Source organism: Terrapene carolina, unplaced genomic scaffold (assembly GCF_002925995.2).
Source record: "Terrapene carolina triunguis isolate 2854851 unplaced genomic scaffold, T_m_triunguis-2.0 Scaffold837, whole genome shotgun sequence".
In the NCBI taxonomy this organism is placed as follows: Eukaryota; Metazoa; Chordata; order Testudines; family Emydidae; genus Terrapene; species Terrapene triunguis.
In genome coordinates, this window is record NW_020665188.1 from 4,747,412 (window position 1) to 4,770,411 (window position 23,000).

At 53.8% G+C, this 23,000-nt stretch overlaps 1 protein-coding gene across 1 annotated transcript; it reads right to left on the reverse strand.

Moving 5' to 3' along the window:
• Nucleotides 1-4,263: 4,263 nt before the first annotated feature.
• On the reverse strand, nucleotides 4,264-7,115 carry NEU4 (neuraminidase 4). Its single transcript, XM_024214352.1, has 4 exons — nucleotides 6,915-7,115; nucleotides 6,139-6,394; nucleotides 4,914-5,351; nucleotides 4,264-4,808 (listed from the first exon to the last, which is right to left on the reverse strand). Exons 1-4 carry the CDS (start codon nucleotides 7,113-7,115, stop codon nucleotides 4,264-4,266), a joined length of 1,440 nt encoding a protein of 479 aa, XP_024070120.1.
• Between the last annotated feature and the right edge of the window lie 15,885 nt (nucleotides 7,116-23,000).

The window sequence follows — 23,000 nt, forward strand, 5'->3', positions numbered from 1 at the left end:
GAGAGCCACTTGGAACTCTGCCTTTCCCCAAATATCTCCCAAGTCCCTAAACCCCCTTTCCTGGGGCAAGCTTGAGAATATTTTCCCCCAAGTCCCTATACCCCTTTCCCTGGGAAGGCTTGAGAATATCCCCTCACCAATTAGTCCTGGTGAACACAGATCCAAACCCTTGGATCTTAAAACAATGAAAAATCAATTAGGGTCTTAAAGGAAGAATTTTATTGAAAGAAAAGGTAAAAATCATCTCTGTAAAATCAGGATGGAAAATAACTTTATAGGGTAATCAGATTCAAAGAGCCCAGAGGAACCCCCTCTAGCCCTAAGTTCAAAGTTACAGCAAACAGAGGTAAACCCTCTAGCAAAAGGAACATTTACAAGTTGATAAAATTAATACGCCTTGCCTGGCTGTTACTTACAAGTTTGAAAATATGAGAGACTTGTGCAGAAAGATTTGGAGAACATGGATTGATGTCTGGTCCCTCTTAGTCCTAAGAGCGAACACACCCAAAAATAAAGAGCACACAAACAAAAGCCTTCCCTCCCCCCCAACCCCCCAAGATCTTGTCCCCTTATTGGTCCTTTGGGTCAGGTGTCAGCCAGGTTACCTGAGCTTCTTAACCCTTTATAGGTAAAAGGATTTTGGTGCCTCTGGCCAGGAGGGATTTTATAGTATTGTATACAGGAGGGTTGTTACCCTTCCCTTTCTATTTATGACAAGTGTCATCTGCAAACTTGCTGAAGGTGCAGTCCACGCCATCCTCCAAATCATTAATGAAGATATTGAACAAAACCGGCCCCAGGACTGACCCTTGGGGCACTCCGCTTGATACCGGCTGCCAACTAGACATGGAGCCATTGATCACTACCCGTTGAGCCCGACGATCTACCCAGCTTTTTATCCACCTTATAGTCCATTTATCCAGCCCATGCTTCTTTAACTTGCCGGCAAGAATACTGTGGGAGATCGTACCAAAGCTTTGCTAAAGTCAAGGAATAACACGTCCACTGCTTTCCCCTCATCCACAGAGCCAGTTAACTCATCATAGAAGGCAATTAGGTTAGTCAGGCATGACTTGCCCTTGGTGAATCTATGCTCACTGTTCCTGATCACTTTCCTCTCCTCTAAGTGCTTCAGAATTGATTCCTTGAGGACCTGCTCCATGATTTTTCCAGGGACTGAGGTGAGGCTGACTGGCCTGTAGTTTCCCGGATCCTCCTTCTTCCCTTTTTTAAAGATGGGCACTACATTAGCCTTTTTCCAGACATCCAAGACCTCCTCGATGGCCATGAGTTTTCAAAGATAATGGCCAATGGTTCTGCAATCACATCCACCAACTCCTTTAGCATCCTTGGATGCAGCGCATCTGGCCCCATGGACTTGTGCTTGTCCAGTTTTTCTAAATAGTCCTGAATAACTTCTTTCTCCACAGAGGGCTGGTCACCTCCTCCCCATGCTGTGCTGCCCAGTGCAGCAGTCTGAGAGCTGATCTTGTTTGTGAAGACAGAGGCAAAAAAAAGCATTGAGTACATTAGCTTTTTCCACATCCTCTGTCACTAGGTTGCCTCCCTCATTCAGTAAGGGGCCCACACTTTCCTTGATCTTCTTCTTGTTGCTAACATACCTGAAGAAACCCTTCTTGTTACTCTTAACATCTCTTGCTAGTTGCAACTCCAAGTGTGATTTGGCCTTCCTGATTTCACTCCTGCATGCCTGAGCAATATTTTTATACTCCTCCCTGGTCATTTGTCCAATCTTCCACTTCTTGTAAGCTTCTTTTTTGTGTTTAAGATCAGCAAGGATTTCACTGTTAAGCCAAGCTGGTCACCTGCCATATTTACTATTCTTTCTACACATTGGGATGGTTTGTTCTTGCAACCTCAATAAGTCTTCTTTAAAATACAGCCAGCTCTCCTGGACTCCTTTCCCCCTCATGTTATTCTCCCAGGGGATCCTGCCCATCAGTTCCCTGAGGGAGTCAGTCTGCTTTTCTGAAGTCCAGGGTCCGTATTCTGCTGCTCTCCTTTCTTCCTTGTGTCAGGATCCTGAACTCGACCATCTCATGGTCACTGCCTCCCAGGTTCCCATCTACTTTTACTTCCCCTACTAATTCTTCCCTTTTTGTGAGCAGCAGGTCAAGAAGAGCTCTGCCCCTACTTACACTTCCTCCAGCACTTGCACCAGGAAATTGTCCCCTACACTTAACAAAAACTTCATGGATTGTCTGTGCACCACTGTATTGCTCTCCCAGCAGATATCGGGGTGATTGAAGTCTCCCATGAGAACCAGGGCCTGCAATCTAGTAACTTCTGTTAGTTGCCGGAAGAAAGCCTCGTCCACCTCATCCCCCTGGTCTGGTGGTCTATAACAGACTCCCACCACGACATCACCTCAACAGAGATTGAGCTCCCCAATTCTATCTATTTAGCTTAACAAAGAGAAGGTTAAGGGGCGACTTAATTACAATCTATAAGTATCTACACAGGGAACAAATATTTAATAATGGGCTCTTCAAGGAAGCAGAGAAAGGTCTAATATGATCCAGTGGCTGGAAACTGAAGCTAGACAAATTCAGACTCGGAATAAGGTGTACATTTTTAATAGGGAGGGTAATTAACCATTGGAACAATTTACCAAAGGTCATGGTGGATTCTCCATCACTGGCACTTTTAAAATCAAGATTGGATGTTTCTTCTAAACAATATGCTCTAGGAATTATTTTAGGGATGTTCTACGGCCTGTGTTATATGAGAGGTCTGTGTAGATGATCACAATGTTTGCTTCTGGCCTTGGAATCTCTGAATCTTCTCCTTTAAAGACCATCATTTGCAAAGTTGAGCAAACAAAGTAAATCAGCCTAGCTTCATCATTAGGGGCCTAAATAAGTAGCTTGATTAGCCTGGTTTGAGGTGGCAAACTCTGGGTATGTCCACCCTGGGGTGCCTGCAGCACGAGTAGCCCTTCCCGAGCCAGCTTTAATCTGGCTGTCCTGCACAGCAGCCGCAGGGCGGCAGCAGTGGCACAAGTGGCAGGCTGGCTTGTACAAGCCTGACCAGAGCCCTGGGGAGCCACACCAGTAGCTAGCCAATACTGCCACCTGTGCAAGTACCGCAGCTTCACAACTAGCCGTACCCACGCTGTCTTGAGCCAAGCTAGATACTACAGTGCTGCAGTCACACCTCGGACTGCAGTCTAGCCAGACCTCGGCCAAAGTGTTCAAACCTGAGGGACGTGCCCATGGCCACACATTGCCTGTGGCAGAGCTGTGACTGATGCTGAGGCAGTCCTAGTTCCTTCTCCTCTAATCCTTCCTCGGGCCTATGCCTACCCTTATGGCCAAAGTTCACTTCATTTGACAAGTCTTCACTAGCTGGGGAATTTTACATAGCAGAACCATCCCTTTGATGAGGCCATGACAGAGACTAAAACCAGGCTTGACAGATAAAAAGGGTGTTTTCACAGTTCCTATACAAAGGAGCCATGGCTAGTTGCAGCTGAAGTTTTCTGCAGGCTTTCTGACGCAGTGGTACGGATGCCACAACTGGACATGTCTATTCTAGCTGGTAATGAATGAGCAGCATGGATCATTTTTTGTAACGTCTAGTTTTCTTGCCATTGGGTCGCTGGGTCTCATGCCGCATGGCACCTTGTGGTGTCATTTACACCTGTGCAGCAGGGGTGCAATATTGTTACCCCGGAGACTGGTAGGAGCATTTTGCAGTGCTGCATACTACTGCACAGAGCTCAAGGCACTGCTGAATCAGGCTCACTGTATCTTAGAGCAATCGCACATCAGGATGTTTCTCTCTTATTAAAAGTGAGTCCCCTTTAAGTAAAAGTGCACAATGTTTTGTGATTACTTGTAAAAATGTACTGTGTTCCTGCACAGCTGCACTGTAACATATGGATAACAGATCCTTCTAGGATATTAAACCATACATTGGGCTTGAGCCTGACTGCAAGCGTTTGCTTAAACAAGCAAGCTCTATTATGCATGTTCTAGTCCCGTTGACTTCTGTAGGATACATGAATATGCGTCTGCAGCTTGGGCCTTTGATGTTTTCACTGATGAAGGTGTGGGTCAGCTCCTCAGCTGGTGTAAGGCAGCATGCCTGCACTCATGGCAGGGGAGCTGTGCTTGCTTACAGCAGCTGTGGATCCGGCCCACTATCAGTCTGAATACAAATAATTAGGCATCCTTCATGCCACCGTGTAGCGAGTTCCATCCCACACTTCTAGCTCCTGAGTGCTGTGGAGTTGGAGCTTTAGGAGGTGACACAACTCCTCCCCCTCTTTTTCTTATACAAGTGGTGCTTCGGGTCTGGTGATGTGGCTTTCAGGGGGATGTTCTGAATCACATCATACAGTGTGAACATGCTGAAGGAGATCTGCTCATAGGGGGACCTCATCCCATTTTCATACAGGCAAGCAAAGGCTATGGCTGGGATCCCAGTGGCTGAGAACTCAGAGTAGGTCAGTTCAATGTAGGCCAGATCTGAGTAGGCACTGGGGCCTTCATAAATAACCCAGGGCTCTGTCCAGCTATCTGCATCCCTGGGGAACGTACTGAGATAGACACCCATGTTGATCCGAGACCTGGAGCTTGTTGGATGGGAATAGAGCACCCATGTTGGGGTCTGGAAGAGGAAAATGGATTTGGAAGCAGCTCCTGGTTCAGGCTGCTCCTGACCTCCACATGACACAGCTGAGGACATGGAATCATGGATCTTGTGATGGCTGCTGGAAGGACTGGGCTCTTTAGACCCTGCCAGATGTTGGTGGTCCTGCAGCTGGCTGCCCAAAGACATGGCTGCTGGGTTTTCAACAGCCATATCACAGAGAGGGCAATAACAGTGTCTAGTGTTTTTTCTAGACAACAGTAGGCAGTCTGGGCCATTGATAGACCAAGGCGTGCTCCATCGTGAATAGGGGCTGCTTGGGGCATAGAAGAGAGGGGCAGGGAAGCCAATGATACTGCCATGACAGCCATGGGGGGGCTCTACAAGCCGCTGAACAAGCTGCCCCAAGTGGAAAACTGCTCCATCATCCATGCTTAGTGCCTGCACTCTGAAGCCCAAGGGGCTCCTGGCATTGCAGTAGAGGACATTGCTGCCATCCTCCTCATCCACAGAGACCATCTGACATTCCACGGTGGGCAGGTTGGGGATGAACTCGCCAAAGCGCCATCTCTGGCCGTGGTCATCGCTGTAGAAGGTGAAGGAGTGAGGGGTTGTCTTGCAGAGCTTCCCAAAGCACTCCTTGCAGTCAATGTGGTAAGTGTAGGCTGGAACCAGCAGTCGTCCCGACTTGAGCTGAATTCCATGGCCAGGGCCTAGAGCAAAAGTGGCCCAATCTGTGCAGAAAAGAAAAGACCAGTGTTGGGAACCTTCCCTTCTACCCTCTCCATCTTCTCCCCCTAACTGTCTTTCCCTTAGAAGTGCACTTAGTGCCAGAGCCAGGGGCTGAGCCTTTGAGCCTGTGATGTCCCCAGCACAGCATGTGGCAGCGCCAGCATCCCTTATGCACCCCTTCATTGTGCCTCTATCCTGAGCTCCAGAGACCTGTTCTCCAGGGAAAAGGGTAGTTCTGTCTCCAGACTCATTCACTCCTCAGCCTCTCTGCCAAGGATGCCATTGATGGTGCTACTTGTGAGAAGCCCAGCTGTCCACTAGCACCTGAACTGAGAGTCAGGAATGTCATTGAGCCCTGTGTTGTCATGTCAGCCCACCGAGCATGAGGTGCAGAGCCTAAGGCAAGCAAGGCAGAGCCTAAGGCCAGCAGCAACTGAGGGGAGGCGCAAGCCCAGCTGATCAGCCTTTCCCCTAAGTATCTTGGCCATGGCCACAACTGATCAAAAGAGAGAGAACCTTGCAAATATTGACTCTCTCCCATGCTCCGCCTCCTCGCCTTCTCTCCTGACTCTGGTGGCTCTGATCCTTCTTTCCTGCTGTTCCTATTGCCTTGGGCCTGGCCATTTACCAGTGCTGGGCAAGCAAAGCTCCAGGCTGCAGGAAGTGCGCTTCCTTCTGACTGACGCCCACACACAGCTTCCTAGGAAGCCAGGAGACAGCACTTTGCCCCAGCCATCTCTGAACCCCTTCGTTCTCCCCTGCCCCCTGCCTAGCTCTTGGGATCTTTACCTGTGATGGACCTGCCAATGACCTGCTGTGTCAGGTCGGTAACCTTGCTCCAGCTCTGCCCCTGGTCGGAACTGGACACGTAGCACAGGCGGGCGACATTCTGGCCTGTGATGATCTGATAGGCCTCAGAAGTCTTGCCCAGCACAGCAGTGAAGAAGAGGAAGACGATGCCTGTGAATTCATCGTAGACAGGACAGGGGTTCATGGACCGATGGTGCTTCAAGGTCGCAGTCTCCAGTGCTCTCATGTCTTCCCACTAGCAGGAGAGGGCAGGATGGGGTTACTGGATCTCACTGCCTCTCTCTCACCCATCTTTTCTCCTGAACTGTGGCCTTTGTCTGTTCCCTCACAAACCAGGTCACCTCAGCCATTGTCCCACACTGACTCCATAGCTCTGCCCAGTCACCATCCTCTTTTCGGTTGCTCTCCCTGCTGGAGCTGGAGGTGTTGCTGTCTTTATGAAAATGGGAGTTCTGCACGCCTCACAGCAACTCACACAACAGACAGGCACATTGGGCCTGCTCCTTGGGTCACGTCATGCCCAAGGCAGGACCCATGGGTGGGAACAAGATCAGGTCATGTCATCTTTATCTATCCTTCCTCATTTTAAAGCCCCACAGAGAAAAGCCTCACGGCTGCTGTAAGTTATATCATGTTACACAGCCACACACCCCATTGATCCCCTGTCATGCCCCACACTAGTGGGGTGGGAAAGGGTGATGTAGAGCCAGATCTGCCCCATTAGTTGATTTAACAGCATCGGCCTTGCCACTCACCTCCACATAGTTCCTGAGGAAGGTCCCTCGTCTTAGCACCAGCAGGTTTGCATGGGCATCATCAATACTCAGCCTCTCCTCAGCAAAGGCCAACAGCTTTGCCATACAGGGGATGTAGAGCAGCGCTGGAACGCGGTAAGTCACTCCGCTCGGCTCCCTCTCGAACAGCACGGTGCGAGCTGGGAAATGGCGCGATCCCATCACGGCTGCAGCCTGGGACAAAAAACACGTAAACCCCCAATAGATGAGGTATAACAAAGGAGAAAATACTGGTGCAGTTACCTGTGTCTGTATCCCCCCCCTCCCCTCCCTTGGTCCGCTCCAGCAGTGCCCAATCAGGTCTCAGGTCTCCAGTCATCGCCGGTCTCTGGGTAGGGACCCATGTCCCACTCCCTCCTGACCAAAGGTTTTAAGGCTGCCTTAGACTGGAATAGCCCCAGCAAGCCACCTGCCTAACTTCTGGCACCTGTGCATTGCTGTCTCTCTGAAGGCTGTGAACAGTGTATTGTCAGCAGTCCCACACAGCTCTTCCTAAGCAAACACATTTATTCTTCAGGTAAAAGCATTACAGAGAAAACATGTAAAAAACAACAAACAGATTTAAAACACACCTAATACCACAGTCACCCCTCAGTCTTATAAGCCCCTAGCAGGCCAAAGTCTTGTCCCACCCTTCTGCTAGGCTTGGGCCCCTCTGGGACAGACAGCCCCAGCCATTTGCTGGAACAAAAAGAAGGCCTGTATCAGTTTAAACTCAGCCTTTTTACACCAAATCTTCATTTGAGTCTCTGGAAAACCCAGTCTGACCCAGAGATCCCAGGGAGTGGAGCTTTCCTAGAATTGTTCACAATCCCCAAGGTAATCATCCCCCCCTCCCCCCAATTTTTAGTTCCTGGAGGTGCTGTGGTAACCTTCCTCCACAGAGGAAAACATAATTATACATCAGCCATTTATAAATTTAATACAATGGTCCCCAGAGATACTGCATGGACTTGCAATATCTGGCACAATCACCACCTACTCAGCACGTGACATAGGCTGTTTGGTGCTACAGGATGGTGCATGGTCAGGCATGGAACATTTTCCTAGCACAAGTGAGAACACCAGGGAATGCTTTCACCTGGCAGCTGGATGCATGAGCCATGTCCAGGGTAGCTACTTGCCAAGGCCACGGGGCACCTCCAGACAATGACCTTGTTGATGTCAGCCAGGAACTCCAGGGAAGAACCTTGGCCATCCTTGTCTTCTATTCATTCGGCCCAGCCTGGAACAGTAAAGGCCCTGATATGGAACCCAGGGAGCATGAGGTCCCAGTAGCATATGCATGGGTCAAAACATTGTCTATAGTCTCCACTGAACAATTTACACCTCTTTTTTAATGATCATTTGTATTAAGTTTTCAAGTGAACAAAAAGAGCTGCCACCACCACCTGGACCAATCCCTGTTAAATTCAAAATCAGTGTGTGGTTTGTGATGGAGTGCCGAGATTGCTGGGAGCATAGCACAACACATGTGTGGACACCTTGAAGCTATTGAGCATAAGACACGGGTAGAACCACAAAGGGACCAAGGTGTTGCAATGCTCAGTGTGGCTACTCCTTGTTCCTAGCCCCCCTGCTGCACAGTGGACTCCTCAGGCCCCAGGTAGACCACCCGGCTCCCCATATAGTGCATGGGGTGAGTTTGGTGCCTAACACAGGGATTATCAGAAACCAGCATGCTGAGCAAGGAGTTAAGAGTGAAATGCAGAGGAAAGGGGCAGGGCTCAAGGCCCAGATCCACAAAGGTTCTCGGGTGTCTAACTCCCATTGATCTGGGCCTCTAGGCAGCTGACTGAAACCCAGATTCAAATCCCCGCTCTGACTGACTTGGAGTACGGTTCAGTGCAGTCTCGCACCTCCCTGGTGCGTGCCCTAACCATCAGGTTATGGGGAATTCAGGAGGGGCCTCTCTCTTGGAGAAGCTATTCCAGTTTATATGAATAAATATTCACTGGAGCAGAGACTTGAGCCTGACTTTTCCACATCCCATCTGAGTACTTCAGTCACTGGACTACAGTGGAATAGCTTCAGCAGGAGAAATTCCTGTCACAGTTTAGGGCAATTGCATCTGTATTCCCCCTCCATGGTCCACCAAGGACACCCACTCTAGGTTCCTCAGCCATCACCTCTCTAGAGACCTGCACCTCTCTCCCTCCTGACCGAGTTTTCTCCAGGCTGCACAATTCCCTGCCTACACTGTGATATTCTGAGCAAGCCAGACTGCCTAAACAGTCCAGTGTTTGCACGTTGCTTTCTCTCTGAAGGCTGTGAACAGCTGTAATTGCCAGCAGTTATAAGTTACCACACAGCCCAGTATAAGCAAGCACCTTTATTCTTATGGTGAAAGCATTACAGAGAAAACATTAAAAACAACAAAAACTTACATGCAGGCTAAAAACCTTACCACAGGTCCCCCACAACTCCAACCTTGGTCACTGGTGTGTGTCGGTCCTTCAAAATCCACAACTGGGTTTTTCCTGTGGTTACAAGTTCATGACTGTCTCCGATTCAGAATTAGAACAACCATGAATAGTTTAGTCTTTCCTTTATACAGCTTGGGCCTTTGATCCTGACTTCAGGTAATAGGTGATCAGCAAACAAAGACCCACTCTGTAGCTTTAAAAGCCTGGCTTTTTGCATAACCAGAGGGAATCTGCATTCATCTCCCCCTAGATATTCCCCAGGAAAACCACTTAACATACTTTGTTCCAAGAGGCCATAGTTGTCTGGCACATAGTTTAGTATAGTCCTTTGAGCCCCCAGGTCTCACGTCTGTCATGTCTCCTACCTTGAGAGGTTACATACAATCCTGGCCCACTGTAGCGGGGTGAACGCCCACTCCAGCCCTGAAGGGGTTGGAAAAGCCCTGCAGAGGGCTGGGACTGTGTAAAGGAGCAAAACTCCAGCTGATTGGGGAAGTGGCTGCAGCTGGGGCCACACCCCAAACAGAGCAACTCAGCCTTATAAGAAGGCCAGGGTAGCCAGAAGCAGAGGAGTCGCCCTCTGACAGGAAAGAGAGACAGGCCTGGCTGCAGGGAGTTCACCCGGGGACCTAGAGTGAGGCAGGGCTGGGGAAAGGCCTTGGGGGCTGGGAAGCCCTAGGCCAGCAACTCCCCAGGCTGCAGGGCCTGGTCCTAGGCCCATATAGGTATTGGGGTTGCAGAGGGGCAACCTGAGAGTCGGTAAAGGCAGCCAGTCCAAACCCCTTGTTTCCTGTGATGATTGGCTGATAGACTGCAGTCCGCCTCAGCGCACGGGGGCTAGTTGGTGACTGGCAGTAGCTATAACTGAGGTGACATTGGGATAGGGGGTGGGGGTTCCCCTGGGTGGGGAGACCCAGAGAGAGAGTGAGGTACTGCCAGGTGGGCAGCACCCAAGCCAAGGGCACCGGGGTCTGGGAGGGACACGGGGGCCAACGACAGGCGGGACATCTGGCCTGCAGAGGGCGCTCCGGATGCTGGGTGAGCTAATTCCCGAGACGACCAGTAGGAGGCGCCGCAGGGGTGAGTCCACGCCTGATTACACCCACAATAATACATAAACCCTTCATTTAATACAATGGACCCCAAAGATACTTAATTCAATAAGGTCTCCCTAGGATGTGGCAGGAGCTTGCCATGTCTGTCACAATTCCCACCTCCTACTCACCTGGGAGACTTGTGATCAAGACCCTGCTCCAAGTCAGGCAGACCAGGGATGTGAATCTGGGTCTTTCACCTCACAGGTGAGTTCCCTGGCCATTGGGTGTCACTCATGAATATGCCCACTCCTGTCCTGTGATGCCCAATGAAATGTTAGCTGTGGGGCAGGAGCAGGACTCCGGTGGTTTTGCACATGCCCATGAGCAAAACTTAGTTGGCAGCTGAGCTGGGGTTTTCAGAATGTCAGTGGCAGCTAACTGTTGGACTTAGGCACCGTAGTCATATTGTGGATCTGATTAAATATGATTCGATTTGAATTAAATCTCAGGGAAAACTTCCTAACTGTAAGAACAGTAGGACAATGGAACAGACACCTAGGGAGGTCGTGGAAGCTCCTTCACTGGAGTTTTTCAAAAGGAGGCTGGATAGTCACCTGTCTTAGATGGTTTAGAAACAACAAATCCTGCATCTTGGCAGGGAGTCAGACTAGATGACCCTTGCAGTCCATTCTAACCCTATAGTTCTATGATCTAGCCCACAGTATGTAACCAACCCCAGCATGCAATAGCAGACAAATATTGATAATCCGGAGAACCTGCAAATAATTTAAAGTGCTAAAGATCACAAATACAAACTTGTGAACAGATTCTGTGTGTATTCTTCACAAGGTAATAAATCCTTCAGAACTTCCCTCTGTCAAATACATTAAATATCAGTTCTGAGAGATATTGACATGGCTGAACTGGGTTGACTCCAAGGATTAGCTGCATATCTTTGTCACATGTAAACAAAGCTATCCTTTGAATGAATCATCTTAAAATAGTCAAATTCTAGAGAGCTTCCCACTTATTTTGGTTCTTGTTTAAAGGTGGTGCACCCTCCGTAACACACTGGGAACACAAAAAGAGGTATTTTCCCAGAGTATGTTCTTTGACCATCCAAAAAACATGTTGGTAGTCCATCGCTGGCAATGATGATGCAATTCTCATCTATGGCCATGCATATGGATTCACCAAGGGCAAGTCATGCCTGACCAGCCTGATTACCTTCTATGATGAGATAACTGGCTCTGTGGATATGGGGAAAGTGGTGGATGTGATATACCTTGACTTTAGCAAAGCTTTTGATACAGTCTCCCACAGTATTCTTGCCAGCAAGTTAAAGAAGTATGGATTGGATGAATGGACTATAAGGTGGATAGAAAGTTGGCTAGATCATCGGGCTCAACGGGTAGTGATCAATGGCTCAATGTCTAGTTGGCAGCCAGTATCAAGTGGAGTGCCCCAGGGGTTGGTCCTGGTGCCTGTTTTGTTCAACATCTTCATTAATGATCTGGATGATGGGATGGATTGCACCCTCAGCAAGTTTGTGGATGACACTAAGCTGGGGGGAGAGGTAGATACACTGTAGGATAGGGATAGGGTCCAGAGTGACCTAGACAAATTGGAGGATTGGGCCAAAAGAAATCTGATGAGGTTCAACAAGGACAAGTGCAGAGTCCTGCACTTAGAACAGAAGAATGCCAAGCACCGCTACAGGCTGGGGACTGACTGACTGAGAGGCAGTTCTGCAGAAAAGGATCTGGGGATTACAGTGGACGAGAAGCTGGATATGAGTCAACAGTGTGCCCTTGTTGCCAAGAAAGCTAATGGTATATTGGGCTGAATTAGTAAGAGCACTGCCAGCAGATCGAGGGAAGTGATTATTCCCCTCTATTCAACACTGGAGAGGCCACATCTGGAGTATTACGTCCAGTTTTGGTCCCCCCACTACAGAAAGGATGTTGACAAATTGGAGAGTCCAGCGGAGGGCAATGCAATTGATTAGGGGTCTGGGGCACATCACTTATGAGGAGAGGATGAGGGAACTTGGCTTATTTAGTCTGCAGAAGAGAAGAGTGAGGGGGGATTTGGTAGCAGCCTTTAACTACCTGAAGGGGGGGTTCCAAAGAGGATGGAGCTAGGCTGTTCTCAGTGGTGGCAGATGACAGAACAAGGAGCAATGGTCTCAAGTTGCAGTGGGCGTGGTCTAGGTTGGATATTATGAAAAACTATTTCACTAGGAGGATGGTGAAGCACTGGAATGGGTTGCCTAGGGAGGTGGTGGAATCTCCTTCCTTAGAGGTTTTTAAGGTCAGACTTGACAAAGCCCTGGCTGGGATGATTTAGTTGGGGATCGGTCCTGCTTTGAGCAGGGGATTGGACTAGATGACCTCCTGAGGTCTCTTGCAACCATAATCTATGATTCTATGATATGACTCTGAAGTCCGAACTCTGATGTACAGAGTCGGCTACATTGAGGACATGGGAAGTCCACAGCTATGATGTTTGATGGTGCAGCTCTGTGGTGCCTTTCACGTGCAGCCTAGAGATGATTTCATAGATCCTGCTCAAGCCCGTTACATGCTGATCTTGTCAGAGGCCACCAGTGAGCCCTGTTATGAGCCATTTACTCGAGTTCTTGGAGATTGATGGCAGCCCACTGGAGACTGCTCTTCAGGTTATCTTTGAAGTGCTTATATGGACAACCTTCTTTCTTTTGCCATGCCTCAGCTCCCCATACAAGACCTGATTTGGGAGACGGTGGTCTTGTATTCTGATGACATGTCCAGACCACCTAAGGTGTGCTCTCAGTAGCATTTCCTTGATGCTGGTTGTGTTTGCTCTGTCAAGGATCTTAATATTGGTCACTCTGTCCTGCCAGCGAATGCTCATTATTGAGCGGAGGGAGCGCATGTGAAATAGCTCAAGCTGTTTATTGTGCCATCTATAAAGAGTCCATGTCTCAGATCCATACAAGAGAGATGTTAGAACCACTGCATTGTAGATCTTCAATTTGGTAGAGAGACGAATGTTGTGTTGGTTAAGGGTTTTTGTTTGGAGTTGGCCAAGGGCCTGGCTGTCTTTATTAATTCTGGAGGCAATTCCCTTATCAAGTGACCCATCACTTGAGATGGTGCTTCAACTGATCCACATTTTCCAGCTGTGTGCCTTGGATGAAGATGGCTGGTGCTGGGGTATTGGAATGGGGTGCTGGTTGGAACAAGACCTCTGTCTTCCCAAGACTGATGGTAAGGCCTGTGATGGACTCAGGCCAGAAGGATATAAGAGGCTAGTCCTATTGAGTACCGGGATGTGCTGAAAGCCCCTCCTCCAGCCTAAGGAGGGGCTACTAAACCCGGAACTCAACTGAGTTCAGGGGACAACAAAGGCAACAACAGGAACAGGTGTGTGGGTCAAAGGGCCAAAACTAAGGAACCAGAAGGGGACACCGAGCAGAGAACCCCGGACAGCGCCCACTGCTCGTCGAACACGTCGAGAGAGCCGGTGGACGCTGCCCAGAGGAACTCTGCCCGGATTCGTGACATGGACCTGCATGTGCATGCACGTCAGGCCCTGTCTGTCCTGCAGAGACCCAGTGCAGAGACCCAGTGCAGTCCCAGCCAAAAAAACCCCAGAACCAATCTCTGGAGATTGGCCAGGAACCCCGGGGGCGGGCACAGGGTGTTGAGTCGGTGCCAGAGCATGGACAGGACCAGTTGGTTGAGCACCAGTGCTCTCCCCCTGAGGGAGAGGCACCGGAGCAGTCCTGTCCAGCTCCGCAACTGCCCAGTCACCCTGTCCTCTAAACAGTGCCAGTTCTCTGGCGGAGACGGATGTGTGGCAGAAAAATAAATGCCAAGATAGAGCAGCGGACCCGCGCTCCACCGGATGGCTTGAAGCGCGGGTGGGAGGGGGCTCACCTGCCACCTGGCCCCGACCATCAGGCCAGAGCTCTTGACCCAGTTGACCTGGGCAGAGGAGGCTGCTGAATAAACAGCTTGACAAGCCTCCACCCACACCAGGTCGTCCGGGTCCTGGACCATGAGGAGCACGTCTTTGGCGTACGCTGCCAGGACCAGCCGCACCTCCGGCTCACGGAGCACCAACCCCATCAACCTCATGCAAAGGAGATGAAGGAAGGGCTCAATGGCCAGAGTGTACAGCTGACCCGACAGCGGGCAGCCTTGACGCACCCCTCGCCTGAATCTTACAGGCGCGGTCAGGGTCCAGTTGAGCTTGACCAAGCACTCTGCGGAGGCATACAGCACCTGGAGAAACCCCACAAACCTGGGTCCGAAGCTGAACATCCACAGAGTGCCCAGGAGATACCCATGGTCCATCCGGTCGAACACCTTCTCCTGATCCAGGGACAGGAGGGCGAACGACAGACCATCCCTACACCCAAGCTCCAAGAGATCCCAGATCAGATAAAGATTGTCAAAGATGGTACAGCCCGGGACGGTGTAGGTCTGGTCTGGATGGACCACGTCCGCCAGCACGGACCGTAGCCGCAGCGAGATGGCCTTCGCCACGACCGTATAGTCCGTGCTGAGGAGCGAGATGGGATGCCAATTCCGAAGATCGTGGAGGTTCCCCTTCTTTGGCAATAAGGCTAGCACCGCTCGCCTGCACGAAAGAGGGAGGACCCCACTCTCCAAGGACTCGGCCCAGACGGTGGCAAGGTCCGGGCCGAGGATGTCCCAGAACACGCGGTAGAACTCCACGGTCAGCCCGTCCATGCCCGGAGATTTATTGGTGGGCATGAGACGGAGGGCTTCCGAGAACTCGGCCAGAGTGAGGCAGCTCCAGCCGGTCCCGGTTGCCCGCGCTGACCGTCGGGAGTCTGTCCCAAAGCACTCCGCAGGCATCGGCATCGGTTGGATCCGGGGAGAAAAGGCCAGCGTAGAGGGCCCTGGCCCTCTCGCACATCTCCACCGGATCCGTGAGGGGGGCGCCGTCCTCTGCCAAAAGGCAGAGGATGTGCTTTTTCACCCCCCTCTTCTTCTCCAGGGCATAGAAGAAGCGGGAGCCACGATCCATCTCCTGCAGGAGATGGATGCGGGATCTTACGAAGGCACCCCAGGCCCGAAGATCGTCGAGGGCCCGGAGCTCCTCCCGCTTCTCCCGGTACGCTCCACAGAGGGGTAGATCTCCGGGGCTGGCTGCCAGATGCTTCTCCAGCTCCAATACCTCCCGCTCCAGCTGCTCTATCACCATATCCCTTCGCCGGCTGGCGCCCCGGGTGTGGCTACGGCAGAAGAGCCGGGCGCGCACCTTCCCCACATCCCACCGCCGCGCTGAGGGAAAGGCACGCCTCTGTTCCCGCCAGGCCAGCCAAAACTCCCGGAAGGATGCCACAAATCCCACATTCTCCAGCAGGCTGTTATTGAAATGCCAATAGGCCGGCCCCAGCCTCTCCGAAGAAAGAGAGGCCGTCACGGCCACCAAATGGTGGTCCGAGAACGGGGTCGGCCGAACGCTGGAGGAGTGGGCCTGCGAAAGATGACAATGAGAAAAATAGATGCGATCCAACCGGGAGTGGCTCGACCGTTGTTCCTCCACCCGGGCAAAAGTGAACGTAGTGTCATCGTCCAGGTTGTGGTCGCGCAAGACGTCCACCAGGGAGTGATGGACTACGATCTCCCTGAGGACGTATGCAGCGGTCGGGCTCGGCTCGATCCCCATGCGGTCCCGCTCCTCAAGGGTGCAGTTGAAGTCTCTGCCCAGGACCAGGCACTCGCAAGGATCGAAAGTACCGAGGAAGGCGGACACCTGCTGAAAAAAGCACGCTCTCACCGGGCCGGACGCTGGGGCATAGACATTGACAAGATGCAACGTTAGCCCCGCCATCTGGACCTGGAGGTGCAGCAGGCGACCCGGCACAACCTCGGTAATCCCCAGCACCCCGGGCTGTAGGTGCGGGGAGAACAGGGTCGCCACCCCACCCTGACGGGCTGAAAGCTGGCTAAAGTAGACCCTGTCCCCCCACTCCAGCTGCCAGCTCGCTTCGGCGGCTGGCTCCGCATGGGTCTCCTGCAGGAAAATAACCGAGTACCCCGCCTCCTGAAGGAAGGAGAGCACCTGGCACCTGCAGAGACCCGACCTACAGCCAAGGATGTTCAAAGTGGCAAAGATGGACGGCGACATAAGGAGGGCTGGGGATGATCCTCGCAGTCTGGGGCACTAGCGACTCCCGTCAGACCCCGCAGCAAACCGTGACCAACCCCGAAAGCCAGCTGGGCGTCATGGAAGCTGCGGGTCCGCTGGTAAGCCGCAGCATCCCACTTCCCAGTCCCTTTGCCCTCCCCCATAATGGTCCTCACGGTCTGGAGAACAAGATGGAAATCGCCCCAGTGCTGAAGAGCGAGATGCATTCTACTCATGGAGCCACAAGTGTCCTCCAAGAAAGAGCGCATCTCGCTCCTCTGCGCAACAGGGATGGGGGTCACGGACCCCGGGGTGTCCCCCGATTGGACCCCCTGCCAGCCCCGTGGCCCATCGAGATGGGCACGCAGGGATCAGAGCCCCGCCATGGCACCCGTCCCTCCGGCACTGCGCCACCCAATGCAGCACTCGGTCCTAGGAACAATGGCGGAGGGAGAACTGCAGCCCCTGATGGGCCAGAAAAGGGTAAAACAAAAACCACCTCCCGGGGGCCTCCATAAAAAGAAAATGAGGCAACGCCGGGGGCGGCAGCAACAGGAGGGGGGAGGGAAGAGAGGTTAAGGACAGGAACAAGGGCTGGAACAGGACAAAGATCTAGGATGGGAGCAGGGTCCGGGCAGGGAGCGGGGACAAAATCTAGGGCCGGAGTGGCAGAGCCTCTGGGGCATGGTGCCTCATGACCCGACACGGTAGTGAAAGGGGCAGCAAGGGAGTGGGGTGCCTCCACAGCGCTAGGCTCAGGTGCCCCACTAAACGAGGCACCCACCATTACAGCGCTGGGGGGAGGCGAGAGCTGCGGCCTCGCCTCATGGGGTAGGGCACCCATCGGCTCAAAACCTGGCCGCTCGGCGTTGGCTGTCGCCACAATGGGCATGGCGGCATCAGCCAGATTACCAATCGTGGCTGGGCAGGTGAACATGGCCTGGGGTGTTGCAGGGGCCAAAACGGGGGCAACCACCTGAGGTGGAGGGAAGCAGAAAGGGGCAGGCACCAGAGAGCAATCACCCTTAACAAGGCCTTCTAACAGGGGGGCATCCACTCCCTCAGTGGTTGGAGTCAAGCCCAGGGCCTCGATCTCAGCGAAAATAGAGGCAATGTCCCCACCTGCCTCTACAGGTTCCCCCTCAACAGCAGCCGGGGCAATAGCCATTGCGGCACCTATAGGGGGCACAGATGGCAGCGGGGGCGCAGTCCATAACTCCCTCAGGAAGGGACTCCATAGGAGAGGTGGTACTACCCGCCTCCGCGGCTGCAGCGACCTTGGCCGACTCCAAACAATGAACGTCAGCAGGGGAGTCAACGGAAGGCCCAGCACCAGCAACCCCCTTAATAGTTTTACAGGGGGTCCCCTCCCCCTCGCCAATGAGGGGGGGTGCTGGGCCCGTGCTCCCTGCTTGCGGCATCTCCCCCGCACAAGCTCCCAGCTCCCCAAAGAGCTGGGTCAGGGTCTGGGAGCGAGGGCAATAACGGGAGAGTAAGGGAAGGCAAGGGCAGGACAACAGGGAAAGGGACAGACTCCCCCTGAGGCAAGCCCGCTCGAGTCCTGCTACCGGCCCTGCCACCCTCTCCTCCGCGGGCCCCGGTCTACTACCGACCTCAGCGGCAGGGCCCGCACGCTCATCTGGGCACGTCGGGGGGCCCTCCCCCGAGACCCGAGTGGAGTTGACAACGGTCACAGATGGAGGAGGGGCGACCCCAGGGACTGGGCGATCAGGGCCGCCGGCGAAGATGGAGTCCCTCTGGACGTACCCCGTCGCCTGGCAGAGAAAGCACCGGGCCACCCCCGAAGAATAATAAACCCGGTACTGGGCCCCTTGATGGGCCACCAGAAAGGACCCCTCCAAAGTCCCCCCGTCACGTGCTGCCAGCGGAACTTGAACCTGCAGCTGCCGGTGGAATGACAAAATGTGACAGAGGGCGGGGTCCTTACAGCCCAACGAAAGGGGGCTGAGGACAGACAGGAGCCTCCTCAGGGTGGAGAGGAATGGCAAAAGGGCGGCATTGGGGAGGAAGGGAGGAACAGAAGAGAACACCATCCTTATGCCCAGGTCCTCCAAAGGCTCGAGGGGGACGTGAACGCCCCCCACCACCAAGCCCCTCTCCAACGCCTCCTGGGCAGCGGCCTCCGACGCCAGGAAGAATACCACCTTCCCAAACATCTTGGAGGCCGCCACCACAGCCGTGGGCCCCACCACCCGTGCCAACGCCCGCATGTAGGTTTCTACATGGTGCGAGGCCGACACCAGGAGGCAACGCACCCCGTGCTCCCTGGTGAGGGTGGGAAAGGGGCCCTGGGCGCCGGGAATGGTATTCAGGGAGGCAGCTGGAGCAGACGGCAAGGCGGCAAGCAGAGGGGTCGCAGCCACCTGGGCGTACGCCCTGGGGGCCAAGGGAGCAGCACCCCCAGAGCTGGTGGAGGGAACAACGGGCAAGGGAGAAAGGGGAGCTGTGGCCGTTGACAGGGCTGCAGCAGGAAAAGGAACCACTGTCACCGGGGGTTTCACCTTCCGGGCAGGGCCCTTGCCCTTTTTCGACCCCCGGCCCTTCCCACCGGCCAAGGGAGCAGTCTCAGAAGTGGAAGCGGCCGAGGTCACGGCAGGAGCAGCGGCGGAGTCTCGGGAGCCCCTAACCGTGCCTGCTGGTGCCTCAATGGCAGCGATGGTAGGCAACCTGGCAGCAGCAGTTGAGGCAGCCATCACAAGGGAGGGTATGGGGAGAGGGACTAGAAGGGAACTGCAGGGGCGTCCAGGGAAGTCCCACCCCCTGAATCACCCACCACAGGAAGGGAGGGAAGAGGATGGTCACTAGGGCAGGGAAATGGAAGGAAGGAGTGGGAGGGGAGGGGAGAGGGGGGAGAACGGCTACCACACCCCACCCGCTAGGCTGAAAACAGGGTGGAGGGGCGCCAACAGAAAGGGACAAAAGAAGACAAGGAAAACAATTGCAGCACAAGATGAAAAAGAAACCGGCTCCCCCGGCTGCACTAAGGAAAGGAAGGGAAAAACTAAAACATCATGGGGGAGTTTGCAGCAGTGAAGGAGTCAATATGGAAAAAAAAAGAGGGCGGGAATCTCAAACGCCAACAGCAGAACGTGGGCACACAGGCAATAAGGGCTGACCTGGAGGGAGGGCAAGAAGCTTGGGGGCGGAATGCAGGGGAGGGCTAAATCAGGTATGCCTCAGGCATGGAACAAAGAACAGGGTGGGTTCAAAAACAACCAAACCAAAGGAAGGGGAGATGGGGCTGGCAACCACGCCTGCACCATGGGACAAGGGCGGGGCAAACAAACTAATCAAGGACCAAAAAACAAACCAGGGCAAACAGGGCGGTAGAAGGGGGATGGGCGGGGCAGGCAGCAAAGGGAAAGGGGACAAGCAGCTGCAAGAACAGGGCACTGGACAAGGCAGAGGAAAAGGGGGCCCACTGGCCAAATGCAGCAGGGGAGGGAGGACAAAGCCAAGGGAGGGTAAAGTAAATGAGCACCCACGGGCGTCTGAAATACAAATGCCTGTTTGCTGCCACTCCGGTCTCTGGATGGTTAGAAAGGCAGAGCAAACTGCTGGGCCGGGGAGCAGAGAACAGAGCCAGAAGGCAGGTGGAAAAGTGGAGGGGGCAGTGGTGGTGGCAGTAGGGGAGCGGGTGGACTAGGGAGAGGGCTCCAGGCCACTCCCCCAGCTCCCCACAACAAAGGCACCTACCACCACAGAAGCAAGGATGTTAAAAACCCCCTCCACAAAACAAGGCCCCCTCTACTCCCTCCTCAGCTCCAGCAGCAGTAACAGCTCCCCAGCAGCGGCAGCAAAGGCAACAGCAACCCAGCCGGGGAGGCCCCAGAAATGATGGCAAAAGTGGGGCCTCGCACTCCCCTCTGAGGGTCACACCAGCAGGGTCCTCCCCGCAGCAGCAGCAGCCAGGGGGTCAACTGTCCAGCAGAACAACCCCAAAAGAGTCCTATTGAGTACTGGGATGTAGGCGGGCGCTAGCCCGCCCACTGCTGAAAGCCCCTCCTCCAGCCTAAGGAGGGGCTACTAAACCCGGAACTCAACTGAGTTCGGGGGACAACAAAGGCAACAACAGGAACAGGTGTGTGGGTCAAAGGACCAAAACTAAGGAACCAGAAGGGGACACCGAGCAGAGAACCCCGGACAGCGCCCACTGCTCCTCAAACACGTCGAGAGAGCCGGTGGACGCTGCCCAGAGGAACTCTGCCCGGATATGTGAACGGACGAAGGAACGAAAAACGGCCCCACAGTCGCAGGCCCCCCCCTCTGCCAACCTCTCCTCTCTGGTGTTACGAATGGCCACCTTGGTCATGGCGAGGAGGAGGTTGACGAGGCGGTCCCGCGACTTCGTGAGGCCTCAGATTGGGTGTGCATAAAGAAATAAGTGAGGGGAAAAGTGCAGCCAGAACCTCAATAAGAGGTTCTGGAGGAGCCAGAAGAGGGGCTGCAGCCTGGCGCACTGAAGGTACGCGTGCGCCAGGGTCTCCCTCATGCCACAGAAGGGACAGGCCTCAGGGACAATGGTAAACCATGCCAAGTACACGCCCGTGCTCACAGCTCCATGCAGGAGCCACCAGCTGATGTCCCCGGCAGGCCGCGGGACTAAGGTGGAATAAAAACTGGCCCACCGGGGTTCCCCACCCTCCACTGCTGGCAAAAGATCCCACCACTTAGTGTCTGGGCGGGAAACGAAGGTGGGGTAATGAAGCGTGTGTAGCACGAGCGCGTACAGATGGTCCCTTGGCGTGGTTTCAAAATGAACCAGCTGCATGTCATGCAGCCGGCTGGAGGTATAGGGGGAGGGAGGCCGGGAAGGCTCACGGGGCAGGAAGCCGATGGAAAGATCCAGAGGGCCTGGAGTGAGGGGTGGGTGGGGTGCACCCTCTCGCAGGACCCGCTCGAGGAAAAACTGAGCCGCGGGAAGCAGGGCTGCCTCCACCTCCTGGAATACGCGCCGAGGGGTCGTAAGGGTGGAGAGGCCCATGCGGTGACCAAGCACCTGGGGATCCACTCAGCCCCCCAGGTCATAGTCCAGGAGGTCTCCGATCTTGGTGACTCCCACCAGGACCAATCTCCGGCGCACCAAGGAGGACTCCACCACCTGCACACGAAGATGGGGATTGTTTAGCAGGGGCTCCGCAAGGAGATCTACCCCCGCGGTGGCCACAAAGGACCTGGTTGCTGAAACCAGCCTCCAGGCCCAGAGGAGGTCCTGGTAGAAGACCGGCAGCTTGGAGAGGTCTCGCGGAAGACCTCTCAGATGGAGAAAAAAGAGCTGCCCGTCGTATCAGAGCCCTCGCAGGCAGCGGAGGAAGGTGTGCGCCAACATGTTCCATGCCGAGCCACCTGCACTATAAAGGAGTCTCTGCAGAGCCTGGAGGCGGAAGACATGGACCTGCATGCACATGCACGTCAGGCCCTGTCCGCCCTTCTCCAGGGGGAGATGGAGAACCCCTGCAGAGACCCAGTGCAGTCCCGGCCAAAAAAAACCCAGAACCAACCTCTGGAGATTGGCCAGGAACCCTGGGGGCGGGCACAGGGTGTTGAGTCAGTGCCAGAGCATGGACAGGACCAGTTGGTTAAGCACCAGTGCTCTCCCCCTGAGGGAGAGGCACCGGAGCAGTCCTGTCCAGCTCCGCAACTGCCCAGTCACCCTGTCCTCTAAACAGTGCCAGTTCTCTGGCGGAGACGGATATGTGGCAGAAAAATAAACGCCAAGATAGAGCAGCGGACCCGCGCTCCACCAGATGGCTTGAAGCGCGGGTGGGAGGGGGCTCACCTGCCACCTGGCCCCGACCACCAGGCCAGAGCTCTTGACCCAGTTGACCTGGGCAGAGGAGGCTGCTGAATAAACAGCTTGACAAGCCTCCACCCACACCAGGTCGTCCGGGTCCTGGACCACGAGGAGCACGTCTTCGGCGTACACTGCCAGGACCAGCCGCACCTCCGGCTAACGGCTGGGATGCTTCAGAAAATCTATCAACAATGACCTGAAGGTTGTCATGTCTATGGGCCATCAAGGCACAGTCATCTGCAAATATACCTTGACAAGAAGCCTCTCCAGAGTCTTGGTCTTAGCATTGAGTCTTCGAAGATCAAAGAGGGAGCCATCAAGTCAGTAGCAGATGTACCATATACACCTCTACCCCGATATAACGCGGTCCTCTGGAGCCAAAAAATCTCACCACGTTATAGGTGAAACCACGTTATATCCAGAGGTTAAAGTAAGCTGGTATGGTCAGGCTTCCCCGGTTGTGATTTAAAGGACCCGGTGCTCCAGCCATTGCGGGGATCCCCGGGACCCCTTTAAATCACCACCGGAGCTCCGGCAGCGGGGCTCGGGCGGCGATTTAAAGGGCCCGGGGCTCCCCGCTGCTTTACCGCATTATATTCGAATTCGTGTTATATCGGGT